The sequence below is a fragment of the Haliaeetus albicilla genome, chromosome 2 (assembly GCF_947461875.1).
Source record: "Haliaeetus albicilla chromosome 2, bHalAlb1.1, whole genome shotgun sequence".
NCBI classification, from domain to species: Eukaryota; Metazoa; Chordata; class Aves; order Accipitriformes; family Accipitridae; genus Haliaeetus; species Haliaeetus albicilla.
This window is the reverse complement of record NC_091484.1, coordinates 35,854,843-35,881,136: the sequence shown is the minus strand read 5'-3', so window position 1 is coordinate 35,881,136 and position 26,294 is coordinate 35,854,843. Positions and strand designations below refer to the sequence as shown.

General features: G+C 40.9%; 1 protein-coding gene across 6 annotated transcripts in view; it reads left to right on the top strand.

The window, feature by feature from the left end:
• Positions 1-26,294, top strand: part of RBMS3 (RNA binding motif single stranded interacting protein 3) — a 733,333-nt gene that overhangs the window by 438,565 nt on the left and 268,474 nt on the right. For all 6 annotated transcript variants that reach the window (XM_069770881.1, XM_069770870.1, XM_069770862.1 and 3 more), the window contains one exon: positions 20,948-21,039. In XM_069770881.1, the coding sequence (XP_069626982.1) occupies positions 20,948-21,039 (92 nt within the window). The remainder of the gene's footprint in view (positions 1-20,947; positions 21,040-26,294) is intronic.

Here is a 26,294-nt window from a genome sequence, read left to right as displayed (position 1 = left end):
AATTGTGTTTTTTTTCTCGTTTTTCAGTGGCTTTCTGTCTGCTTCTCATTATTAACTGTTGCTTATTCCAGGAAAAGTAATTACTCCAGGATGAGATTCTGTTTGTTGACTCCTTTCATAACCTTTTTTGGTTTTTGCTGATGCAGCCATGGTCCAAACGTTCAAAAAATCTCTTTCAGAAGTTGTTGTACATCCTCAGAGATTTTGTTGCATTTCAGTTTTCAACAACAGTCCATGCTTGCCAGTATAGTCTCTTAATTCCATACGTTCTGTGCCACACATCCATCTTTCTGCATCACTGGCTAGCGTAACTTTTCTTAGACAGCCAGAAAAGTCCTTTTTAATTGGAATCTACATCTTAGCCCTGCATAACTCAGATGTCATGAATAGGAGTGAAAGCCTAGTAAAGTCTTACAATCTTTCTGCAACATCAAGGTACAAGCCCCCAGGAAGAGATTTAAGTAAAACATGTATGATATGTATGTATATGTTTGTATGTATGTATATATATGCATATACTTCACAAATGTGGGGATCAGAGATGAGTTAAATCAAGAGGATTTTTGGCCATGAATGCTCTAACATATCTGTATTTTGGGGAGGGAAAAACCTCATTTTCTTATGTTGAGGATTTTTTTTTATTGTGAGTCTGATTAACCAAAGTACCTAAACGCTGGGTTTACTCTAAGCATGTGGTTAAGGACTTCTGCTTTTGGAAATCCTGGCTCCATGGAAAAAAGCTGATCAGACAGTATTTTGAGCCACAAGGAGCTTTCAGTGAAAGCAGCTGACAACAGCTCCTTAACCAGTTGAAGACTAGAAGCACAAGCCTGCATAATCAGCAATGGTCCTGCTTTTATTACAATGAAACTGCTGCCAGTAAGTGAGACTGGATATTCAATCTGCCAGCTGGCATCTTCCCTTCTCTGAATTTTGATTATTTTTACAACAATAAAACTTTGTGTTACTGTAATGCTTTGCATCTGAGGAGCTTACAGTGCTTTACAAATGCACAATAAGTGGTTAATTGGATTAGTTAGTCTAATTGCCAAAAGGTAAATATAAATATATTATTCCCATTTTACAGAAGAAGAAATTGAGGCAGCAAGAGGTTAAGTTATAGGAATGTCCACAGACTGTTTAGCATTGGTGCAGTAAAGGGAATAAAAAGGGTAAGCTCAACTGATAAATAGAAAGGGAGATAAAATAAGGTAACGTTCCCTCTTTGGTGATCTAGGACAATTGCTGACAACTATAGCTTTCATTTCACCCTTTGGTTTGTAGCCTTGTGAGCTGGACAACCTAGTCCTTCCTTTCTGAGAGGAGAGAGTAACTCCCCCTAAGGGGAAGCTGAGGTAGAAATACTACAGAGATTTTTTTTAGCATTATTGTATTTGCTAGGAAGATGGATGTAGCTGGTAAGGTTATGATGTGAGTGGAGCCAAAAGAAGAAAAAAAAGTCCTGCTTAGGCTGTGTGAGGAGTGAAAACATTTGCGAGGCACTTGCTGTGCTAACCTGGGCCTGCACTCACCAGTTTCCCTGGGCCCTGCGGCTGTATTGCTTCCGGCACCCAGGCTGGCTTGTGTGGAGCTCTTTCAGGGATCTCTGCACATTTCTACCCTGTGACATGTATATACACCATCAGGCTTGGCTGTACTGAGGGCATTAGTGACCTCCAGCAGCAAAAGAGCAAACCTGGTGCCGGTTTCCCTGTGACTGTAATGCAGTCAGCTGTTATTGATCCCCTGCTAGGAAACAGGCTTTGCACATGTGAAGTTACTGTCATTGTCCTCTTCTCAATTTACTGCCCTTGCCTGGCATGGAGAGATTTGAAAATTTATGTGTGTTATGTATGAAGCAGGTTATTGTATTTTAGATTAAAAACAGTGGAACTGTCCTTGAAAGGGTACAGCCTGGGGAAGTAACAATGAAAATGGGCTTAAATTATTTTAGTTAAGAAGAGAATAAGGAAAATGCTTTGATCTCCCATGGTAATGATCAACTTCAGCAGACATACCTGAAGTCTGTAATTCGTTCTTCCACTTTCTCTTAGTTAAGTAAAAGACCACCAAAATCTACAACACTTGGTTTCTGCATTTTTCTTTCAAAGAGAATCTCACTGAGGGTGAGTGAAATGCTCATTAAATTGAGCTAGCTTGGTAGATGCAGAGTTGTCTCCACTAGCTAGATAATCTGTTGGGCATCAGCCATAATCAGAGAATGATTACATCTGCATCTATGCAGGGAGTTGTTTGTTCCTTGATACATCTGTATCAATCCACATTTGCATTTCAGTGATAGTACATGTGTATTATGAAAATTTAAGAAGGCACTTCAGGATTTAGTAGGGCGCTGCACTTGGGGGTGGTGGTATATGTTGTCATTATGGTAAATTACACCAACTGAAAACTTGACCTCCTATTTTTATTTAAAAGTTATTATGTATATCTGTAATAATGTGCATGCTCGTATACTCCACCTACTTTGTAAGGAAAAAAAAAACTAAAGAAGAAAGGATGAATTGGTTTTAATTCATTTGGCTTCTTAAAATATACATAGTAGCACATTGCTTTAAAAAGATGTAAGGGAGCAGAAGAATTATAGGCAGAAAGGTTCATGCTTTCCAGCTTGTCACTGTATTGGCTTGCTGTGGTTTGCCTGCGTGACCCAGCTGCAATGAATGGAATCAAGCAAGAGCCATTTGCCTGAGCCTTTCCTATGTGCTAACAGGAAGAAGTAGTGGTGACAGTCATACCCTTCGTCATCACTGGGAGAGAACAGAGAGGGGAGGGAAAGAAAGACCAAGAGCAAATGAGAACAGTATTTGGCCCAAATGAGTTTTCCTGACCAAATACTTGGTATTTTTGTTCCAAAGTCCCCTGGCTCACAATGAAAATGAGCTAATCCCTATTAGGAAGTCTTTCTGGATTTTGACTGGGAAGTGTTTGGTGTTGAATGAACTAGCTTTGAGAGAAGCTTTTGTCCATGTTGTTTTCTCATTAGCAGTGTTCTCATTAGCAGAGCCTTGTGATAAAAATGGGTGTATTGCCCTAGTTTTTATTTATTAGAACTAAAATCCAATGTGCAAGTATCCCTGATCTTTTTTTTCTTTCCTTATCTACCTATGCCGTGCCTTGCCTGAGTGCCTCACTGCCCTGTCCCTTCGTCTGTGTACCATCCCAGCGTGAGAGTCTCTCCCTCCTTTCCCTTCCTTTCTTCTCTCTTTGGCACATGCCATGAGCTGGCTCTTGGCCCACACTGTAAGCTTGATAAAAGCTGAATAGTGACACTTGCAGAGGGAAATGTTCACCCTGCCCAGTTTTAGAAACAAACAGAAAACTCTCAGTTTAAAAGCTGGTTTCTCTAGACTCTGTGTAGAAGGTGGTTCAGAAAATGAATCTAGCTTTGGTGCTCAGAAGTGTGCTATGGAGGAGCTGCTCTCCATTTCCACTGACATATGAGGAACCTGGGGATCCCATCATCCTAAATTAGTCAACATTACCTGAAGCTGGACAGAACTGAAATTTGGAAGCTGAGCCATCTTCACCTGTGCTCTGGTGAACAAGTTTTCTCCTGTAGCAACCATACTTTGAGAAGGAAAATAATAATCTTCTAATACATGTTCCTTGGATAAAAATTAGTTATTTTAAGTGTGTTCAACAACTTTCCAAGGCCTCAATGCCATCTTGAGTGTCTTCTAGCTGTGTTTATGGGACAGAAGCAAGTGCCTGTGAAGCAAGTTGCAGCAGGGAACCGTTGCAGCAGGCAACAAAAGGCTGTGAGACCAGCAGAGTATTGGCTTTCTCACAACTGCCCTAGAAATGTGCTGCAACCCTGAACTGCAGCATCCATCAAGATAAGGCTTCAGTTTCTTTGTTCTGTGCCCTTGGCCCTTTAGCTAGGACCAAGCTGTCCTTTGGGGACTCCCCTGTTGGGGAGTGTTGATAGCAAAGCCCCTCCTGAGGCAGCCAGACTGAATCTTACAAAGTTGGTTAACATGTTTGAGTGTTAAAAAGATAAGTACAGCACTTCATGGGCCTGGTCTTGCTTGGGATACAGGGCTGGACTCTTCCATGAAAGAAATTTTCCATCTAAGTACCTAGTACTTTCTGTTTCTCATTTATCTAGAAATTCTGGCATTTTCTCTGTCTAAAAGTCTCATTAGTAGGAAGACTCTCATGATATTTTGGCAAGTCTACTGCCAATTTTGGATAAAATCAGTAAGTACAGAAACATATTGGACAAGAAAAATAATGGATGTAGTGTACTAACTTGGTTTTTTTAACTGAAAAAAAGCTTCAATTCCAAGCAAAGATTTGGGTTAGTTTTCACTTTATTTCTTCCCTAATTGGTCCTTTTTTGCACTGTCATTTCAAAACAGACCTTTCTGCTTACTTTTCAACTTTTTTCAAAGCCCTGATATTCTGCATTGGACTCCTAAGACATCTGTTGCCTCTGTAGTTTTCCTGTTTCAGCTTTAAAAGCTGGGGTGGGGTTTTTTTTGAGAACTACTGTTTCCATCTTAATAGCTGAAATTAGCAGAGAAGGGAAATTGGGGGCTGGAGAGGCTAGAAAAACAGTCTAGGAAAGAGGAGATGATGGAAGAAAATGACAGAAATACATAAAACACAGTAAAGGAAAGATCTGTTTGAAACATAGCAGGAAGTATGGGAAAAACAGAACGTGTGGGGAGAAAAAGCAAACAAACAGAAAAGGAAAAGAATTGCATTGCCAGAGCATGAGGTCTTCACTCTTTCCTTGCCTCTGTTGGTATGATTATGTATTTGCTGGAAGCATGCAGGGTTTTATGGAAACATCTTCCCTGTTGTCATCCCTGGATAGAATGATACCTTTGAAATGACTTATAGGAGTGGAAAAGTCATTAATCAAGCCATCTTCCTAGCCTATGCATGAGCCTTTCTAAGTCACCTTAGAGGAGCAGGGAGAGGAGGAGCTGGAAAGTGAAGAATAGGAGTGATCAACTCAGGGCTGGAAAGAAAATGGACAAGGCTGTCTGGAAAAAAGAAACAAAAAGAACAGCCTACCACAGAGCTTCCTAATACCAATTTATCTCTAAAAAAAGGGAGAATATGGTTGTGTGTGATTTGCTAGAGGAAGGTAAATTAAAAAAAAAAAAAGAGCTAACAACTTTTAAAATTATTATTTTCTACTTTATATATATAAAAATAAAGTGAAAAATTAGATGAAACACTCAGTTTTATTTGTGCTTGTTTGGATGGTATGATGGCCAGGAATTGTTTGTTTCAAGGGGGTCTGCTTCACCTCTTTGTTCCACTATGGGAACAAGTCTCTCATACTGTTTGCGTCTCAAGAGCCATGCCAGAAGTCTGCAGTTCTTGTCTTCCTGTGCAGAACCGTTTTGCTTGGCCGTGAGCATAAAAGCTCTAGGGAGGCGCTGTCTATTAAGGCTAATTCTGTTTCAGCCTTATCCAATTCTTTTTGTCTTTTGTGTGGCTCTCTTGCACTGTGTAGTTTGGCTGTAGTTATAATCCATGTGCCTCTGGCTTATGAAGTGTTGTGCTGGTTCAGTTGCTTTCCAGTGGCCACATTCCATACACTCTTTCTCAGCAGTTCTCAGCATTTAAATGTATGCAGTGATCTAATCTGACCTCCTGCACAGAACCAGCTACAGAATTTTGTGCAGCAATCCCAGTAAATCCAGGTTGCATCTGAGCATGGCTGGTAATGACTGTGAAGTGTAGCAGATGGGGACAGTGGAGATCTCAAAGCAGGTCGTGCAGTAACTGGGGTTTTCAAAAGCTCCTGAGCATCTAGGAACACACAGCACAGTGCTATACTGAGCAAACCTCTCCAAACTAGCACTGAAACCAGTGGCACAGTGGTGCTCTGCTAGATCTTTTTATACTTGATGAGAAACAGGCCTAAATATGCTGGAAGAACGTTACTGTTAATGTGCTACTTTGTGCCATGTAGGCATACTACCTTGTTCAACGCTGGTGGGAAGGTCTCTAAAGGATGCTGGTGTGATGAGCTGCAGATGTGCTGCGGATGTGCCTGTTGCATTGCAGGAGCAGAAAATCCAATCCACTTCCAGTGGCACTTCTAGAAGTGCTGCTGATTTACTGGACTGTTTCTGATAATCCCCCTCTAATTGGCTTGTTTTGTGGTCAGTGTGGGTTGTTGCTCTTGCCACTGCTGCAGAATGGTGATTTGTGTTACGTGAAGTCCTGGAGATCCCGAAGAAAACCAAAGTGCTGTGGTTCTGCATGCTCTCCACATATGTAGTAAAAACCAGGCCTTGCCCCAAGATCTTACTGCAACAGGCACTTTTTTGTGATGTTCTGCAGACAAACAGCATGTATTGGGGGAATGATTTTATTCAAATTCTTAAGAGGATACAGTGATGAAGAGCTTCGGTGCTACACACAGTATCTGGGATGATATCCAAAAAGCCCAGATGTTTAGTCTTCAGTGGCTTCATTTTAAGCTATTAAATGTGGAGTTTATTTTTTGGTTGGAAGCTGACTTTTTCTCAATTTTCCTAGCATACACTGAAATGTTGACTTTCCTGAGGGAAGCTGGATTCTGTTGGTTAGCCCATTAAACAAGTGCAATGCACTTGTGCCACATGTATGCATTAGCATTGGAATCACATGATTTGCTGGGCTTTTTTAAGTTTTTTGATTTTCATTATCTGGAACAAAAATGCTTTAATGTAATAAATGCAGATTTCCTCAGTGACAAAATGCCTGACAGGAAGGTGAAGTGGGCATGCCAAGTTGGATGTAGTTGTGATGTAGACTAAGGAAAGGAAAGGCTGCCTAATACTGTAGCCTGTCTCCCATCATGTCACACCATCGTGTTTTGCATGAGGTCCTTCATCTACCCCATCTGCTTGTTTCTGGATAAAGGCAAAGAAAGGCTACTTCTTCTTTGTGTGCAGTGTTTGTCCCCACCATCCAGGGAGAAAAAAAGAAAAAAAATGAATAAAATGAGAGAACAGGATGGTATGATTTCTAGAAGGCTAGAAGGTTTCCTCTTTCCAAATGTCTTCTGTGTCTGCTGCTGGAACCTCATATTGTCTTCCAGTGCAGGAGAGAGAGCTAGGGAGGGTGAGGCTGTTGCGCCACTTGGCTAGATAGGAGAGTGGCAATCCCCATTTCCTTCAAAGGCTCCAAGCCTGCTGTATGAGGGAATCTGCACCTCTAGGGAATGATTACTTGAATGAGACATCTGCCACCCTGAGGGGTAAGAATATGAGGACTGTTTTTTCCTTTCCTAGCCAGATATAGTGAGCAGGTCCATGTCCCCCTTACCCCCACCCTTTAGCAGTGAAAAATATACCTGCTCTCAGGGTCATATAACGCAGTATCATCTCTATGTAATAGAACTACCCAGGGCAGGATCTTCTGATGGCATTATATACAGAAATATATGGTTATGCCATCTCCTGATTCATGTACCACCTGCCTGTATTACCTGATGGAAGCTCTGGAAGAAAGAGTCCCGGGTCTGTCCCAGAAATACAAAATAGTGACTAGGAAGGTGTAAGAGTAGAGTAGCAAGCTGCTGCCAAGGCTGCCATCTCTGTGTAATGGAAATGAGATGGGTTGCCTTTTGCGGACACCCTTTTGGTTGTGGGTCTGAGTAACTCTGTGCATTTCACTTAATTTTTTCAGCCAACTAGTACCTCATCATCTTCCTCCCCACACACCTCACTGCTTCCAGGATCTAGTGGGGGTATGGGAAGTTGCTTTCCTTTGTGTTTGGTCACAAAAATGGCTTTCAGAGCAACAGGCCACTGATAAAACAAGCAGCCTGCAGATTTTGTAGTACATTATTTATACTCTAAGAAAGCACAACCATGCGTGCTGGATATTCGTCTGGCTAATTCTTGCTGTTGACAGGAAGCAGACATTTAGTCTCAAAACATTTACACTTCTCCACATTGACAACACCAACATGTAGTTGGCGTCTGTGTAAGAGATGCACTGCAGTCCCTTTGACTATTAGCTGTCTTGCCTGCTATAATGGATGTAGGCCAAGTGACTGACCAAGAACCTACACACACAAGTATGTGAGATTCAGCACCATTTCTTGAAAGACTAAAAAATAATTTTAGATTGCTGGTTCTCCATTTCTTTGACACAGTGTATGAGGATACATGCCGTGCATGTAAAATGTCTTTTTCTCTTTATAGACATTCTGGCTTCCTAGACAAAATATGTTTGCTGGGTTTGTGTGTCCTGGCAAAACTCCTCCCTGCTTTCTCTTTCATTTTGGTTTATTTGATGTACTAAGCTGATACATAACCACTCTCTGCAAACAAACTCAGATCCTGCTACAGACTTGGGCATCTCTCAGTCATTTTCTGTATAATTTCATGAAAATTCTGGGATTTTAAAAAATAAAATATCCCTTGTAAATAAGAGAATATTATTTTATCTGGATTGTCCTCACTTTCATTTTTAAAAAGAATATTTTACCACATAAATTCCCCCTCCTTCCCATCTATCTTCTATTATTAAGCATTGAAATGCATACCTTTCTCTAAACTGGCTTCGTGGGGTGAAAGTTGTTCTCCATTGTCTATTTGGACTTTCACTGGCAATATATATCAATGAGTTTGCTCTTTAGTTAAACCTTTGAGGTTTTGCAGGGACCCTAAACAAAATGTTTCTACATTCAGAAGGTGCCCGAACATTTAGGAAGAGTTACTGAGGATAGTCACTACTGATGTAGCTCCTTGCTGACATTATTATGATCTGGATGCAGGCTTGGACATGTCAGTCAGCATCATTGGCAACACCCACCTACCTCTCTCTTTCTAAGGCATATACCAGATTTCTCATCTCATCTTTAAAGATATTGCTACCAAAACTCCTTCCATACCTGCTCTTTACACAAAGTTGGGAAGCATTAGGCAGTAACACAGAAAGGTAATTAGATGATCCTGAAGACTGGATTGTGAGAAACAAGGAACAAATCCAATAGTAAAAACATGTACTTAGGAAGTAATAGGGAAAACTCTGCATGGGAAGTTGGAAGCTTATCTGTAGGGAATAAAGGAAAAGGATGACAGAAGCATTAGATGATCTTGTAAGTGCCCATGCCAAAAATGGGCACAGCTGTGAAGGCAACAAATATGGTACAAGGATGTATCAGGTGAGATCCTTCCAGTAGGAAGAGGGTGATATTAAAGAAATTATGTGGGTCACTGGTATGACCCCATGTAGTCATCTAGTGTAGGGTTATAGTCATCCACTTTCCAGAAAGACCCAGGATGCCTCTTCCAGCCCTGTATTTGTGCCTTCTCTCTCTACAAGCTGTATGAAGGCTTGTTGTAGACATGAATTTCAGTGTGCAAGAAGCTTCCTACACGTTGGCATTTGTGCACAGGGGATTGTCCTTCTGCTGCTTTGACCTCCTGATGCGTCACCGTCATGATCCAGGAGGCTTCAGTATGGCCTGCAGATAGCATCCTTTGTCATACCTTTGTGGTATGTGACTGCTGTGTACTGTACCAGCAGGTGATTTTAAATACAAGCTGACAGTCAAAATAACAGTAAATAGCTACCTTAAATCACAGAAAGAAAGAAAGGTGTTCACTTAAGATTAAAACATTATATTATTCACTTGATTCTTTGTCATATATTTGAGGTATGTGATTTGTAATGATAGGAAAACTTATAGAGGTTCAGAAATTCAGATTAGATTAAAAGCCAGCATTTCAACCACTTTATCTGCATCTTCCACTTTCCTAGATTGTAGAACTATCTCGAATCTGAAAAATGGATTGGAGATCTTGAAAAGAGATTTTCTGATGTGATTTCTTCTCTATTCTTTTTTTTTTTTTTTTCTTTCTCAGCCTGGAAAACTAATAGCCATTTCTGGCTACCATAATAATAGCATTTTTCAACTTCAGGGTACAGATAAATGTGGTAGATATATGATGAGAGGCTCAGAAGGTGCAACTGGTATTTAACCACAAAAAGATCTATTACAAAAGAAAAAGAACACCCTATAAACCATGATGGGCAATACAGCTATAACTTTACAGGGATACTTAAATTCTGATTGTCTGAAATACCATGTAAGACCAAACTTATTGTGCACTGAACCAACGTGGTGTCTTTAACATGGGTTTTGTTCTGACCTATGTGTTGTGGCTTATCCTGCTCTGTGCTGCCCATCCCTGCTGTGCTTCCCCTCCATAGCACAGACGTAACATTGGTTGTGTCCATCAACCTTTTCTTGAAAGCACACTGCCCTCTTGCTCAAAAGGTCATTGGTATTTTAGCATTATGGTGATGGTGATATCAGGATCCTTTTCTTAGTATCAGAATAATGAAATATTCAGAAGGTATTGCTCATCTCTGCCTGAAGCTCCAAGACATCATGAGTGTTGATGGGTTGGAATAGGAGGTCTTTGCATGTTATCCAAAATGTTTATCATAGCAAAGGTTGACGTGCCAGAATTGGCCAAGTAGCGTGAAAAAAACATTTCACTTTCTTGGGAAAGTGCTATCACTTTGCTGCCTTTTAGAAACTGTAGTTGTTTTCTGAATTACAAGTGGTTTGCATAAAGAACATAAATTGCTGTGCTCTTTATCACTGCGTACTGTATGACAAATATACAGTCCAATTTTTCAAGTGTGGTGTCTTGAAAATGAATGTGTGTTTGAAATGAAAACCATTTCAGTACTTGAGCATCCTCCCTCTGGAACAGGCTGGATAATAACATGTTCATCACCTTGGGTTATTTTAATATTTCCTGAAGCCTGCACAAGATGATTTCTATTTTCTTGTCAAAACATACTGAAATGAAAATTATTTTTAATAAAGTACAGTAATCACAGTGTGATCAACAAATGCATCTTCTCTTGTCAGATTGTTTCTTCCTACTCACGAGTATTTGCTGTTACTTAATGTTATGATTGCTGAGGAATCCAGTGTTGGGAGGAAGAGAATGGAATATTTCATTTCTGACAAAGAGCACTGGGTGATACAGAGCATCCTCCTTTGCCTCTTAGAATAGTATCATTGTTTAAACCTAATGCTGGAAGAGATGACTGCTGAAGGACTTAATTTTTTTCCCCCAATATTTCTTCGCTGTCTTCCGTAGGTACCGTACACTTGAAGTAGTGCTCCCATTGATATTCTGTTTTGTCCATGCCCGTCCATAAATACCTGCCAGATACCAAACCTGAAAGGTGCATGACAGTATTAACATTCATTTCCAACTAGGCCATAGGAGTACTGGGGTTAGTCTCATAGCTTCTTGGGTTATATTTTCTTTTGGTGAACAGCTGGTGGATAACTTGCTTAGCTTTGGGTAAACTGAGGTCCCATATTTAGAAGACAAAATTGCTTGTCTACACAGGCGCTGGGAGCTTTCGGAGATAATGGCTGAATGATTTTTTTCTAAGCTGTTTCTGTACACCAGGTTTTTTACTCAAGTCACTCAGCTCTAAAATAAGTGATGGACAAATCTCAAGAGATTTGGTTTCATATCTTACCCAAACATTATCCAAGCTAAGTAAAGCTCTGGAGTCTGCATAACTGAGCATGAAACCTCAGAAGAACAGACTTTCTCATGAGAGTGTCAGTGTTTCCTGCCGGCTGGAAATACCAAGAAAATAGTCTTTCTTGTGGTATTTTGGAACTTCAGCATCTGGACGTTGCTGTAGTCAGAGAGGAAAATGAATATGAAAAATAATTGTTTAAAAAGAGAACACTTTTTCAGGTTTGGGTGTGAGGTTCCTTTCAAGTTTTTCAGTAAATCTATTAATTGATATCGTAACTCTGTATCTAAAGTAGGAGATCTTAATCTGAAACTGCAAGTTCTGGGTATTGCAAAATATTGTCACTTGTGAGTCACCGAGTATTCCTTCAGTCAAGGGAAGAAACTGCTATTGTATCCTTCCCTCCCTTTTATGTAAATATGTAACGAAGCACTGCTCTTGAAGTACTTGTTTTTTTGGGAGAACGTTCTGCTTTCTTCAATCACTGCTTCAAGTGTGAAACTTAGCTCAGCTGCAGAGCCACAATGAATGTCTCATGCTAAACAAGACTAGTAAAAATAATGCTAATGATTACATTATATAACTAATACACCCATAAGAAATGTTATGGTACTAAATAACTGCAATATGAAATCATATGTTGGTTTATATGGAAATTGTAGATGTGAGCTATCCCTGTATTTAAAAATAGAGTTAATCTTCATTTTGGATTTTGACAGTGAATCAATGGACTTGCAGAGAGAGTAACTTCAAATGGTAAAGATGGAAAAGTGTGTTTATCTCTTGTCCTTCTGCCACCGCAAGATTTACAATATGCTCTCTTCTTTATTCAGTCCATATTTAGTAACTTGAGCAATGAGTTTTCCATCATTGGCTTTGTATGATTAATCCAAGTTCGTGCTGTTAGCAGAATACCAGGAAATATTTCTCAACTTCCCTTTCGGTTTATTTTCCCCAACATTTTCGTTCTTTGACCGGTCCTCATGAAGGCTTACATCTCGCTGTTTATGCTGGTCGTGTGCTGCAATTTGGTTGCCCATAGGTACTCACTCACATCTAGGGTCACTTTTAAGGCCTCAAACACTTGGCATATTGTTAGGGATAATCCAATAGAGTTTTGCTGTTTGCAAAATCTGGATTTTTATGGCTATTATTGTGCTCTTTCCAGAATTTTCTCCAGTTTGCCAGTCTTTGTGGTTCTGAATAGCCAGGAATGCAGCGTAAATGTTGAGAGAGGGTAGTGAAGTGCAATACCATTTTCTTGATAGGTATATTTGCTAAATTTGTACTGCTCACCCCTCTCCTCCTTGTTGTTGCAACCATATTTGACAGAGAGCTTTTGTCAGTTTTGAGGTCTGCTTCTGTTCTTTCAGAGAGTATGGTTTTGGAAGGATTACCTTCCAGAAAAATACACATGCATATGCATATACATATAGTTAGTTAGTTATTGTATAAGTACTTCTTTCCCACATACCAAAATTTTATAGGTTTCTTTGTACTGTTACCTTTACTTATTGGAGATTGCAAAAATGTTTCAATTTAGTAACATTTCAAAATATAAGAAGAGATCATCATGAGTTCCATACTGCAGTTTTGCATGTAAATATTATCATTAATTAGTTGTGCAGTTAATAATAACCTGCATTCACATACACTCTGTTTAAATCAAAGTAATTGAATGTTCAAATTAAGAATGTGTTTGCAAACAGATGTCTAAAAATTGTTTGTTAGTTACCTACAGTGCTGTTTTTCTCTGGTTCTGTTGTTATAAAGGGGATTCAAATAATGCAAGAGGCAAAAGAAATCACTGCAGAAACATAATCAAAGTGACAGTTTTGTGCCGTATTTCCATATCAAGCTAAAGCAAACAAAAAAATTCAGCTGTATATGCATACTTAACAATGTAGGTGTGTCTCTGGGGAGTGATCTGAAATGAAGGGACTATCTTTTCTTTCTCTCATTTAAGACTCTCAATTTCCAATTATTTTTCTAACTATATATTAGCTGTTTTAATTAAAAGGTGATGATTCACCACTTTCTAGCCACTGAGAAAATTTTTCATAAAGTAGAGGTTTAAAAATAGTAATAATGTAGACTATTTTACTATTACTCTGAGCATTTGGAGCTGTAGGAATATTTTAGCACAATTTGAACAATGAAAGAAAAAGCAGTTTTCAGTAATTTTGTGTTCAAGGGTGATTCAACCTCTTTGCTTGCTAACTCTCATTTTCCAAGGCTTATGAGACTTTAATTTGATTCTTTATCTGAGCATAAAACAATGTCTGAAAATTGCATAGTAAATTACTGGATAATCACTTCTTTGTGGACTACCTGATTGTCAGAATGAATACTGCCTTTTAAGAGACACTCTAAATAAGTGCTGGGCAAAAGTGAACTTTACAACTCAAATTGACATATGTTCTCATGAAGTCCAAGTGGTTTTATCTAAGTGTGAGGGAGAAATGTCTCACTGATTATTATGTATTTGCTTAAGTGTGTATATATGTTAGTGTTTGTGTAAAAACTTTGTTGCTGGTGTCTTCAAATATATGCATATATGTATACAGATATGTATAGAGGTGACATCATAAAGTTAAAAAAAGATACCTGTGATAAATATATTTTATTTCATGGTTTCTCAGTTCAACAGGTAATTTTGACTGCTGCTTCTTCCCTAGGCTAGTATTCCTCTCCCTCATCACAGCCCCTTTTGGGAGTGATTTTCAATTTCCAATCTCTAAGCAACATTAACAAAAACATTAATGAAAAAAAGCAAGCGCTCTCTTGAAATTACTTTATCCTCCTTGTTGTCCAAGCAGCCCCTCCACCTCTTGAAGACCCAACATGTATGATATGCTCAGTCTTGTCTGTTCTGGATTTCAGATCTGATATATTGAATTCTAGATGGCCAGAAACAAGGACCGGGAACTTCCTTACATTAAAAAGATGTTGTAGCCCAGTGGGAAGCAGAGTTCCAAGTGGTCTGGTACATCAGACCTAGAAAAACAGGTTTAGGTATAACAGAATTGCTGTAATTACACATAAGCAAATTTGAGGTTATCTTTAAAAAAAACCCCAAAACTCCATTGTTATGTAATTTAATGCAAAATTTACACAAATTTTATGTTGCCAAAAAAAGCCATTGTGCCAAAGTCAAACTCTCCAAGGTGGGAAAATGACAGAGCTGGAGTCCCTCCTTTGCTGTAGCTTCCCTCAAACTCCCATGTCAGCTGCTAGTACAGAGGGACCTGCAGGAGTGAAGGTTGCATGGTACAGCTGTCAATCAGCATTTCCCGTCTGCCAGGCTGGATGTGTTCTATCGACAGAAAAATGTTAGCTTACAGAAACAAAGCATTAAAGCTTTTGATGAAGTGAGTTTGTTGACATCAGTGGAACCAGAAGAGCTCCTCAGTATGTGTGAGCTCCCCATCAGGATATTTAGGTGCTTTTTTTTTTTTTTAAATAACAAGATAAGTTACATGGGCACACTAATTGGATTAACATACAGACTCCATGCCAGTTTCCTGGCTGGATGCATCAGCTGTCCTGTCTCCTGTGTGTGTGTGTGTGTGTCTGTGTCTGTGTGTGTGGCGGGGGTGGGGGGGGGAGTTGGAAAATGCAGAGTACTAGTTGACTTGAATTCAAGTGATTTAAAGCAGCACCTGGTCAGAGGTCAGTCGTGATGTTTGGCCTTGTGACAGGGTGAAGCTGAGAGCTCACCAGCCCCAGCTTATCCTCCCTTGTTCATCATGGCTCCTCCTTTCTCAAGCTGGAGGTTACTGCCTTTGCAGAGCTCCAGCTCAGCAGCATGCCAAGGCGCTCCGCTCCTCACTTCTGGGATAGCACACTTCTCCGGCTCTTTTTTTTCCTTTTATTTTCACCTGGGTTGTTAGGACAGAGCTGGGATGGGTGCAGAGCAGTGGCTGGCTGCATGGGCTGGTGGGGCTGCATGGCACCTTGGTGGTCCTGGGGCCGTGGGTGAGCCAGTTCAGGGGGCAGCGCCAGCAGGAGTGAGGGAGCTGCAGTGAGGACCTGGAGGCATGCAGTCGGGGCAAGAAGGAGGGCAGAGCCAGGCAGGTGTAGGTTATGGATTACTTCAGCAGCCACGATGGCTCCCTTTCCGATGGCAGCAGCAATGACGTCTGCCAGCGGAGAGTCTTCCATGCAGAAGAGTGCTGTGGTGTGCTACCTGTAAGTACTAATTGGGGGACCAAACTTCCAGGACACCCTGAAACCTCTGTTCCCATTTGCTTCCAGTAACTAATGCCACCTTCAGCAGCAGAAGAGGAGCTGCCTCAGTTCTCCAAAAAGGCAGCGGAGCCCTCGCTCCCGTCACTACGTGAGTGGAGCTCCCCGGAGGTGGACGGCGAAGCCTGCATGCGCCAGTGGGAGCTCGCCTTTGCTGTGTGTCACTGCTCCAGCACTTTGCGATAATTGTGGGAACCGCAAGTGGCAGGCAGTCCCTTAAATTATTTGGCATTACCCTTAAGTACCCGATCAGTCAGGGCAATTCAGTTTGATGTCTAAGAGCTCTACACACCTGCAATTACTTAAATCCACAAAATTGCACCCATAGGTATCTGCAGGCACAAAAATGTTGGCATAAAATTAGAGGCCATTTCCTAAAACCTGTGCCTAAATTTTGATGATATACTATATGAGGGGTTGTTATTTTGAAATGGATTTGTGGAAAGCAATTGAAAATCTCCAGGCATCCCATCTGTGTTTAAAGTAACAACAATAACAAAACTTTAAATTAGCATAGGAGATTTAAGACATTTCAGGAAAACATTGATTAAATCTGCCAATGAAATGAACGTGTTTGGCGAGTGACCTAATTAGTGTATACTTGGTTCTTTTTCACTGCACGGCTTACCACTAATTGCTGTTCTGCTGGTCTTCTCTTGACAAGTAAGGAAAAACAAGGATGAGGGATTTGTTGAGGAAATAGTGACATTCAGTTTTAATTCATTTGAACCTGCTGCCAAGCTTAATTATGGAACTGAGAAACTGAGACCGGGAGGCCCCCAGCCGTTTAGGTTATAGGAGACAGAGATGTTTAGTGTCTGCCAGTGTATTTGGGTAGCACTTATTGCAGCTAGCTATAAACCTGTCCTTGCTGATGCTTAGCTGTTTTCTCTCCCTCACAGGTACAAGCCCACTGATTTTATTCCTTAAATTTAATTATTTAGCTCTAATGGCGTCAGGCCAAAACAAAATTACAGGCATTTTATTTCTTAGAGGAAAGGTTTAACAATTAATCTAGATAGTCTTGTCTTGGTTGTGTGTGTGTGTTTGCATGTACAAACTAGTAATATGTCATTCTGTAAAAAAACTTCAAGATCCTGGAATACTTGTTGTAGCATTGGAGTGCCGAAGTCACCCTCAGTGTAAGTACACTTGAGCTGAGGGGCTCATGTCAGTGATAAATTCAATTCCCATCTCTTGAAGCAGCAGAAGATAATGCAGCTTTCCCTATTTGCGTTTGGAGCTCTTAAAGGAAAAAGGCAGGCTGCTTCATGAAAAAAGGGGAAATAGTTTTGGTTTTGGTTTCCTGTGGTGGTGATGGATTCTTGTGAGCAGAGTCTGAAGGTCCCGGATTAGAATCTGAGTGCATTTTTCATGATGTTCTGCACAAAAACTGGTGTGTGTGTGTGTATAATCCATTGACCAGAATGTTTATGAGGCACTGCACACACACAAAAAAAAAACAAAAGGGAAAAAAAAGCTGTGGAATTTGAGGCTAGCAGTCGGTGGGGCTGGTGGGGCTTGCACTTGTTTTTAAAAGAGGAAAAAGAAATGTAGATGTTTTCTTAGAGCAGCAGCATCCCATTGGCAGACCCTGGTCTGAATCCCTCCCAGGGGATGCTTCCAGGCAGCCTGCTGCCGTTTCCCAGGAGGAGCCAGGGAAGAGTTATCTGAGCAGGGATGGGTGCCTGGGCAGCCAAACCTGCCGGTGCTGCACCTGCCGGGGCCAGCCGCAGCAGCCCGGCTCTGCCGGCGGGGCCGGAGGGGAGCACAGCCTACGTGTGCTTCAGCCGCAGCCCGGGCAGGAGGGAAGGGCTCTCGGCACAGGGGGCTTGGGGATTCATTTGTGCAATGAGGAGAGCTGGAGGGGGTGTTCCAAGACCCAGCTTTAGCTTCTGTGGGGGCTAAACTTGATCTGCCCTGAAAAGTATATAAAACCAAACAAACAAAACCCCTCAAAACCCAAAGAAAAAAAGCCAGTGCTACTTTGTTAGTTCCAGAGACCCCCAAAATGAAGTGAGATTATAAACAAATGAAATATGTTAGTGTAGGTCACCAACATAGGCTATAAACCTCTACATGGAAGAACGTAAACTATAAAAAAGGCAGCATGCCTGGTTTTCTGTTATATAGCATTGCAGGGTTCTTGTAAGGATACTTGAATGCTGAAACAGCCTGGGAACTTGGCTTCCCTTGCGGCAGATTGATGTTCTTTGGACGGATTTTCAGCCATGGAGTGATTTTGTCCTGATGTTCTGTGTGTGGTGGAGAGATGTGTCGGGAGCGGGGAGGGCCAGAAAAAGATACTTGGAATGAAAATGAACTTGAGGGAAGGAAAAAGAGCAGCTTTGCAGTAAGGCTGGGAGTAGTAATACTAGAATGCATAATGGGCAGCTAAAGACGCAAGGTTTTTTTGTCTTGAGACTCTGACTGGATCTCTGATGTGGTTATATAGTTCCTTATACCCGTTGAATAAATGTTTAGAAGATATTGATGGTTTTAGATATTATGGACTGATGTTAATCTTCAACAATTCACTATGTTAGGTATACCTGATCTCTATAATACAACACCAGAATATTCTTAGACGTTCTGGTTTGTATTTACAAGCAGTGCTAACTTACATGTGAATACTTACTGTGCTGTCTAGAAAGTCACAGTAAAAACCATTTCCCTTCTGTTATTGCATACATGAATCCTGCACTCTACACTGATGACAAATATAAAAATCTAACTCTATTATCTGTTTTTAATGCCAATATTAAAACTTATTTTTGCACTTTCACCTCCTAGTTTTTAGGCGTGAACATGGTGAGAAATAAAAAGAAATTTAGTCTTCTGAGAAGAACACCTTGCTATCCTAAAGAATCATTTGCTCTGTGTTTGATCCAAGCTGTCCCATGACTTCCCAGGGTATTTCAGGTGTCCTACTTGGCAGCTCTGGCTTCTTGTCAGGATCTCTCATCTAGCAAGATGGAAGCTGCATCTAATTGTATCTGCCCCCTTCCTCCTAGAAGCTGCTCTCCCAAAGGGCAAAGGCATTGGAGAAATCTAGGGAGGACTCTTGCTCTCTTGTAGCATGTTTTTTCATTCAAAGCAGCATCAGCTTTACTGCTGCTCTGCAGTAAGGAGAGATAACACTGCAAAGCAAAATACATTGTAGAACAAGCTGATTTAAATATGACATACTCAGTAGAAATAAAAAGGGGTAATGAAATGGGGGAATCTGAGCAGGTAAAACAGCCCCACCTCCCCAAGTTGACCAAACTCCAGTGTACTTCTTCCTTGTGGTGTTTATTAGATCTGCTCTCCCAATGTACAGTTGTTCTAGGCTTTCCCTCAATTTGTAGTAATGCCCTAACAAAAATTCACCCAAACCCAAAAAAAACCCAGAAAACTGAGGGAAGAACAGAAAGGTTCAGATCTTGACTTTGTTATCAAAGTAGTGCTTCTCATACTCTTTAAGTAAGTCAGCATCAGCAGTTTCTTTAACAATTTTGGCTGTTTCTTTTTTCTTATTTCTTTTTTGTTTTCATAAAATTTTGAGTTTTAAGCCAAGAAAACAAAAAAGTCCATGTGCGCAAAATTCTGTCATCACTGGATCCCTGCATCGAGTAATGCATACATACCAAAACAATAATAAAGAGATGTTTATAACTTGGGGGGCAAGGTGATCACAAGCAGGCACTCTTATACCTAGATTTGGTGCAGAGGGGAAGGCAATAAGGCCTCCCAGGAGCAGGAAGGAAGGCTGGCAAAAGAAATAAAAATGGATACGGCAGGAAAGCATATCTGTGGTTGCCTCCTGTATGATGTGTATTGACCTAGTAAATGGAGATGTCTGCAAAGGAGCTGCTATGCTATAAATATGCTTGTGCTAATATTATTAAAGCTTTCAGCCAGTTCAGTTTCATCCACATGGCTTTCCAGGGAGATGCCAAAGAGGTGGCCCTTGGCCACAGCTTGTCTGAGCAGCACGTGCCTACCTGCGCTGTAATTGCTTAATAAGATATAGGCTGTGGTTTTCCCGGGATGGATTGTGAAATATATGCAGCTGCCAAAATAGGTGCTTGGTGAGATTTTTAAGTCTTCCTAACTCTGCTGAAATCTTTATGAGCAAGACAGTTGAATGCTGTTGAAGACCAGAGATAGCTCAATGCTTAGAAGTTGTGAAAAGCCCATTCCTTGTCCTCTTTGCCCTCCTTTATATCTTTAAGAAAATAAAAATACTTCCAGAGTTGTTGATATCCAGGTGGGGCTTAACAGCACTGGTCTTGTTTGAACATACCAGTCTTGCTGATTAAAGGAAGAAATGGAGATGGAAGAAGAGAAGATAGGAAGTGACTGGATGATTAATAAACTAAACTAATGCAAATACTGGGAGTAGGAAAGCCATTTAGAAGCCGATGATTATCCCTTGCGAATCCCTAAGATCTAACCTCACTAAGCTGCTGTTTGGATGATACTCTGAAGCCATTCCTGGTAGGGACCTGGCCCTTGTTCCAGCAGAGAGGGCAGCGAGATAAAAGGGATGTGGTTTAAACAGGCTGTGACTTTATTATCTTACCATCTTCTAGAACTATCTGGCGGTCACTTGTAGAGCACAGGTTGTGATTTTTCCCTTAATGGCTCCCACCTGCTGGAAGGCGGTGCTCCCTGCCCCGACACAGGTGGCCCCAGTCTGCCACAAAGACTTGCTGCCCTCTTCTTCTGAAGCTTAGTCCTCATATGGGTTCAAGGGATAGGGAAATGGTGTTGTTTTCTCACTTAGCCAGCCATTGCAAGCTGTAGCTTTGTATCCCAGGGAGGCCCATACTGCTGCTTCTTCTTGTAGAAGAGATGGGTCAAGAATCCAGGGCACCAGAGCCCCACAGGCATGTGCCCTTCTCCTTCCAGGGACCTGTTATCTATCAGGAGAGGCAAAGAGCTACCTTCTCTCCCCCTCTACTGCATGCCTTCCTGCACTTTGAAGCTTCAGGTCATTGCATTTCCTTAAACCCCACCAGGTTCCGGAGTGAAAGGTGTAAGAAATAGAGGTCTGATGGCTGGTGGTGGTGGCAGTGCTACTGGAAGACTATGAGATAATGTGAGAGAATGGAAAGGGTTTCCTTCTTTATAAAAATAAAATATTTACCTATCCACATATGCATGGATAATAATGAAAATGTTTATCTATCTGTTTATTTTTCAGGTTACGGTTTTGTAGATTTTGACAGTCCAGCAGCAGCACAGAAAGCAGTAGCATCTCTCAAAGCAAATGGCGTGCAGGCACAGATGGCAAAGGTAAGAACAACCATGTTATTACAGGATTATCTGAGCTGTTGGGTTAAATTTCCAAGAGTTTGTTTTGCTCCTGTTTTTCTTAAGGTTTTGGATTGCTTATTCCAATGGTTTTTTTGTCCTTTGGCTCCAGCGCCTTATTCATCCTATGGTTTGTGTTCTTGAGAGCTGTGTCTCATGTGACGGGTTCTGCTCTGATATTCACTCTCTGCCCATCTCTCTGGAGAGGGTTGCAAGATGGAGAGTGCTGGAGTGGCAGAGCAGTTGGAAATACTTTTGTGCTGATTGCAGTGTGAAAGAGTTGCCTTTTCCTCACCTCGGAGTTATCTTCATTTGTTTCCTTTGCCTTGGAATAGTTACTCTTTTCTGATGTGCCTGGTGGGCTTCTCTGAAGGAGTGATTGACTGAACATAAGGAAAGTTTGTTTGATCTGCCTCAGTTTGGCTTCTGTCTTTTTATTTTGAGGACATAAACGGAAGTGTAGCAGGTTGCTGAAAGAATAGTTACTGGAGGTTGTCTGGAAGTGACTGGCATCTGTTGTTCAGAGAGGCTGCAGGAGCCATGCTGTACATCTTGTAGCAAGTGCAGTGAGCTCAGCTACTCTGGTCCTGGAATTGTCCTTTGTCCCCAAGCAAAGGGGCTGATGAGGAGTCAGGGGTTGTAGTAAATGACTGTCATGTGCTCCAGCTGCTGCCTTTCTGAAGGCATAATCATGTGTCTTTGGGCTTTAGACTGTGTCAGCCAGCAAAAATAGCTGTTGCTTTGTACTTTAAAAATGCCTTGCCCTAGAATCACAAAAAGCCCTTAATGTTGCCTGACATAGTCTCTGCAGAAATGATGCCGGCCTAGAACCTCAAACAGTAGAAAACAAACAGGTAATTACAAAAACAGAGGCTGATCAACTAATAAACAGTCACCACATTTGAAGATTCCCATTTAAAGGAATGCTGGTAACTTAAACCTTTGTTTTTCAACAATGTCATACTGAAAAGATTTTTATTTTTTTTTAAAATGAAAAAAACTTTGCTGGTACATGAGGTTCTTTTGCCTTCTACTGAATTACACTCACTGTGCCTTAAAGTAACTGGATGTCATCCGTGTATTTCTGTTTAACAGTGACCCACAACGCAAGCCGTGCTGTTTTATTGGCTCTTAGTTTTTATTGACATGTGGCGATAAAAAATATTTGCTTCAAATGGGTAAAAGATGGCAAGCTTAAGAATGTGAACACCTACTAAGGACTGTGCTATTTTATTTCTCAGATATACTGCATCTCCTTGTTAAAATATAGGCAATTTGACACATTAGTCAAGCTGTGAAAAAGAAACCAAAGGCAGAAGATATGTTTTGTCCTACTGGTTGATATCAAATAGCCACTTCTGGGGAGAAATAAATCTCTAACTACATAAATCTGTAAAGTTGTAGATTTCAAGTTAGAGATTTAAAGATAGGATTGAAATATAAATCTATATTTGGTATTTTTGTGATTCAGAACAATGAATAATTTCAGCACTTACATGCGTGGGAATACCAAAACAGAAGGTGCCTCAAAATACTATGTTTTGGATTATCCAATATTTTGGGGACTAAAAAAAAACCCAAAGTCTGATGCTTTCAGAGTTGGAAGGACTGTACCAGCCACTGAGGCTTGTTTTCTGGGGCATCTGTGGCGGGAGTAGTTTTTTGCCCTGCATGATTTTGAGGTGGCTAGTGTGTACACATTTGTTTGCGTAAGGCTGACTATATTTTTATTACTTAGCCATGGTGCCTGGAATCCCAGATAGGTTCTTCTTAGTGTGTTTGGTAGTTCAAGATAAATATACAACTGACTTTTCCTATCACTGAAAAAAATCAAAGTATTCAGAAAAACGGGGATTCAAAGGAAATTGAGATGACTACATGAAGTACTTCATATTGCTGAGAAGGCAGGAGCCTGGGAAAGCAAATCTATCTGGAGAAACGTGTTAGTTCTTGCACATGTTGGAAGCCAAGTTGCATAACAGGACTGAAAGACGCTGTTACCTGCCAGTGTCTGAATTAACAGTGAGGGCTTAGAAGAGGTTTGAAGAAAGAGGCAGAAGAATTTAGCCTCCATTTCTGGAAGTTTATCCAGAGCAGGGTGGTTTTTTTGGTTTTTGTTTTCCAAAAACTGCTTTAATTAGTGGTGAATGGTAGCTATCAAATGAAATCAAAGAAAAAAGGCTAAGTGTGAAGAAATTACCCAAACCTTTTACATGCCATACCTTTAAAAAATAGTGTCCTGTATCTTTTGTTCTGCATTGTAAAGCAGTGAAAATGCCCTGTGTAGGGGCCCAGGAGAAGACTGTAACCTGTGTTCAGCAAATGTCAAAAATCTCAGTCCAGTCGTGGATGCTTTTGAATAAAGGTGAAAGAGGCATCGGCCAACTTTTGCTGTGCACTGGCCTTCTCCAGTAGCAAGAGAAAGTATGCTGAAGTGTCGGTATAGTCTGTGATGTTTTCCTGGAGAAAAATCTTGCTCGGAAAGAGTTCTTCTTTCTCAGTTTTAACACAATATAATTTTTCTTATAGAAATCCAGGAATCTTCTTTGAAAAACAAAAAGCAAAACTGAACCCCCACCCATGTTGGCTAGCAGAAGTATCTTGTGGATACTTGAGTAAAATATACTCATTTTATCGATGCTTAAATACAGCCACCTCCCTCATTTTTATAGCATTTGGACATCTTTTTGGCTGACTTTGAGTGCTGCCTCTGAAGAAGGTTAAACTCTAGTGGTTCGATGCTCCAAGTCCCATTGCTGTTGGAAAACTTGTTCTGTCGAGCCTAATACACCCTGTAACCCTACGCAGGGAAAAATATTAAACATGTTTGAATCTCTCTTTTTATTCTCTTGGATGCTGTTCAGCCTGGTGTAAAGTAGTCAGGAGAGGATTCGGCTGAGGGAGAGGAGCAGCAGCAGTATTATGACTGCAGAGGCAGTGGTGGCAGCTTGGTGGTGAGGTCTCACGGCTCCACAGACAGCCGCCTGCTTGGCGGGACAAGGACCCTCACAGCCTCCCACCCATGTGAGATCTGCGGGAGGCTCTTGTACATGTGTGTGTTGTCACCTTGCCTCTCTAGCATTTCCCTGGCACAGGTACCTGAAACAGAATTTTTGACTACTGCTAATGTTCTATGTCCAATGAAGTTCATCTAAGTTGTCCATCATTTTCAAAAGTGCTTATGAACAATTTCATTTATTGAGACGAATTAATGCTATGGAGCTGCTGAGTGATGGTTTCTCAGCTGGCCTGTGTCCTGGTTTCAGCTGGGATAGAGTTAATTGTCTTCCTAGCAGCTGGTACAGTGCCATGTTTTGAGTTCAGTATGCGAAGAATGTTGATAACACTGATGTTTTCAGTTGTTGCTCAGTAGTGTTTAGACTATAGTCAAGGATTTTTCAGCTTCTCATGCCCAGCCAGGGCACAAGAAGTTGGCACAGGACACAGCACCTGACCCAAACTGGCCAACGGTGTATTCCATACCATGGGACGTCACATCTAGTATAGGAACTGGGGGGAAAGGGGCAGGGGACCACGGCTCAGGGACTAGCTGGGTGTCAGTCGGCGGGTGGTGAGCAATTGCCCTGCGCATCATTTGTACATTCCAATCCTTTTATTATTGCTGTTGTCATTTTATTAGTATTATCATTATTAATTTCTTCTTTTCTGTTCTATTAAACCGTTCTTATCTCAACCCACGAGTTTTGCTTCTTTTCCCAATTTTCTCCCCCATCCCACTGGATGGGGGGGAGTGAGTGAGTGGCTGCGTGGTGCTTAGTTACTGGCTGGGGTGAAACCACGACAGCCTGGCTTATTTTACTATGTGCTTCCTGCTTGCCTTTGGAAATAGCTCAGACATGCAGATTCGTTTATATGTATGTAGTGCCTGCTTGTCCAGGCTCGTAGAGTCCAGATGGTTTTTTGGTTTTGTTTTCCTACTAAAAACGGCACAACTGATATGCCACTGGATAATCTCACAGGAATTATTGATTTGTTTGTCTTTTTGTGCTAGGGACTAAACAAACACAACACAGAAAAGACAATGCTTATGCGCATGGTTTATATATCAGTTTGGGTTTTTCCATCTGCTCCTTTCCTACATTTTCTAGAAAAAATATTATAGACAGAACATGGAAAATTAATAAGGAGAATCTTAGTAATATGGGAGTTGGCTCAGACAAGTAGGCAAGGAAGCTAGTACACATGAAAAACGTATCAATGTACTACTAAAATCTGTAGCCACATCTATTCTTGGGATTTGCAATAGTCCTTCACCCAGAATTACATATTCATGAGGACACTTAACCTGCTCTATATGTAAGCTTTTAATGATGCTATGGAGTCTAAATCACCTGAAGAATCAATAGAAGCCTGTTGTCTAAATAAATTTGAGTGTCTGAACTTGTGTCAGCCTGAAGTTAGTGGACTGTGCAATCAGTTTATACCTTCATGGGCATTTTGGAGTCCTGTCTACTGTCTTTTATTTCCAGTTCTAGTCTGCTGTAAGATTGCATAAAGTGGAAGTTCAGGCAAAGGTAGGTCCTTGCAGAGAGTATATGATAATTTCTTTAATATCTAGCAGCCCATCAAGACTGTTGAAGCAAACACATTTACCAAGGAGGGGTTTTCAATCCTGCTGTTATTCCAAGTGCATTTATAAGGATTAAAAAAAATATTTGATGATGCATGTCTTCTCTGAGTTTTCCTTTTGTAAGTATAATGCATTTAGACATCCTCAGCACCTGTGTGAGAGACCTGGACATTGAAGAAATATTTAATTAGCGTTGGCAGTTGTCTAAGTCCAAGGAACATTTCTCGACTACTCTGCTGCAGTAATTGCCATCCAGAGGGTACACTGAAGGAGCTGGTTCTGAAAAAGGATTCTGCCAATAGGCTCGGATGTGTTTTGCTCGACAAGGGAATTACAGAATGTGATTTTGCTTCTTGTGTGATGTTTTTCTCATCTCTCCATCATGCAGAAGCTTAAATACAGGGAGTAATCACCATCTAGGTGAAACATAAAAGGCAGCTGTTTCCCACAGAACAGAGCAAAGCATAAGAGCTTCTGAAGAGGAACAGAGAGCTGGTTGCTCTATAGTTAAATAGGCAGGTTTTCTCAAAGGACCAAGGAAAAGGAAATCCCACAGAAGAATCTTATTTATTTTCCAGGCTTTTGCGTAGGTTTCAGGAATGGCTTTGCTATGAGTCAGCTGACCAAATAAGTCCATTCTGCCTGC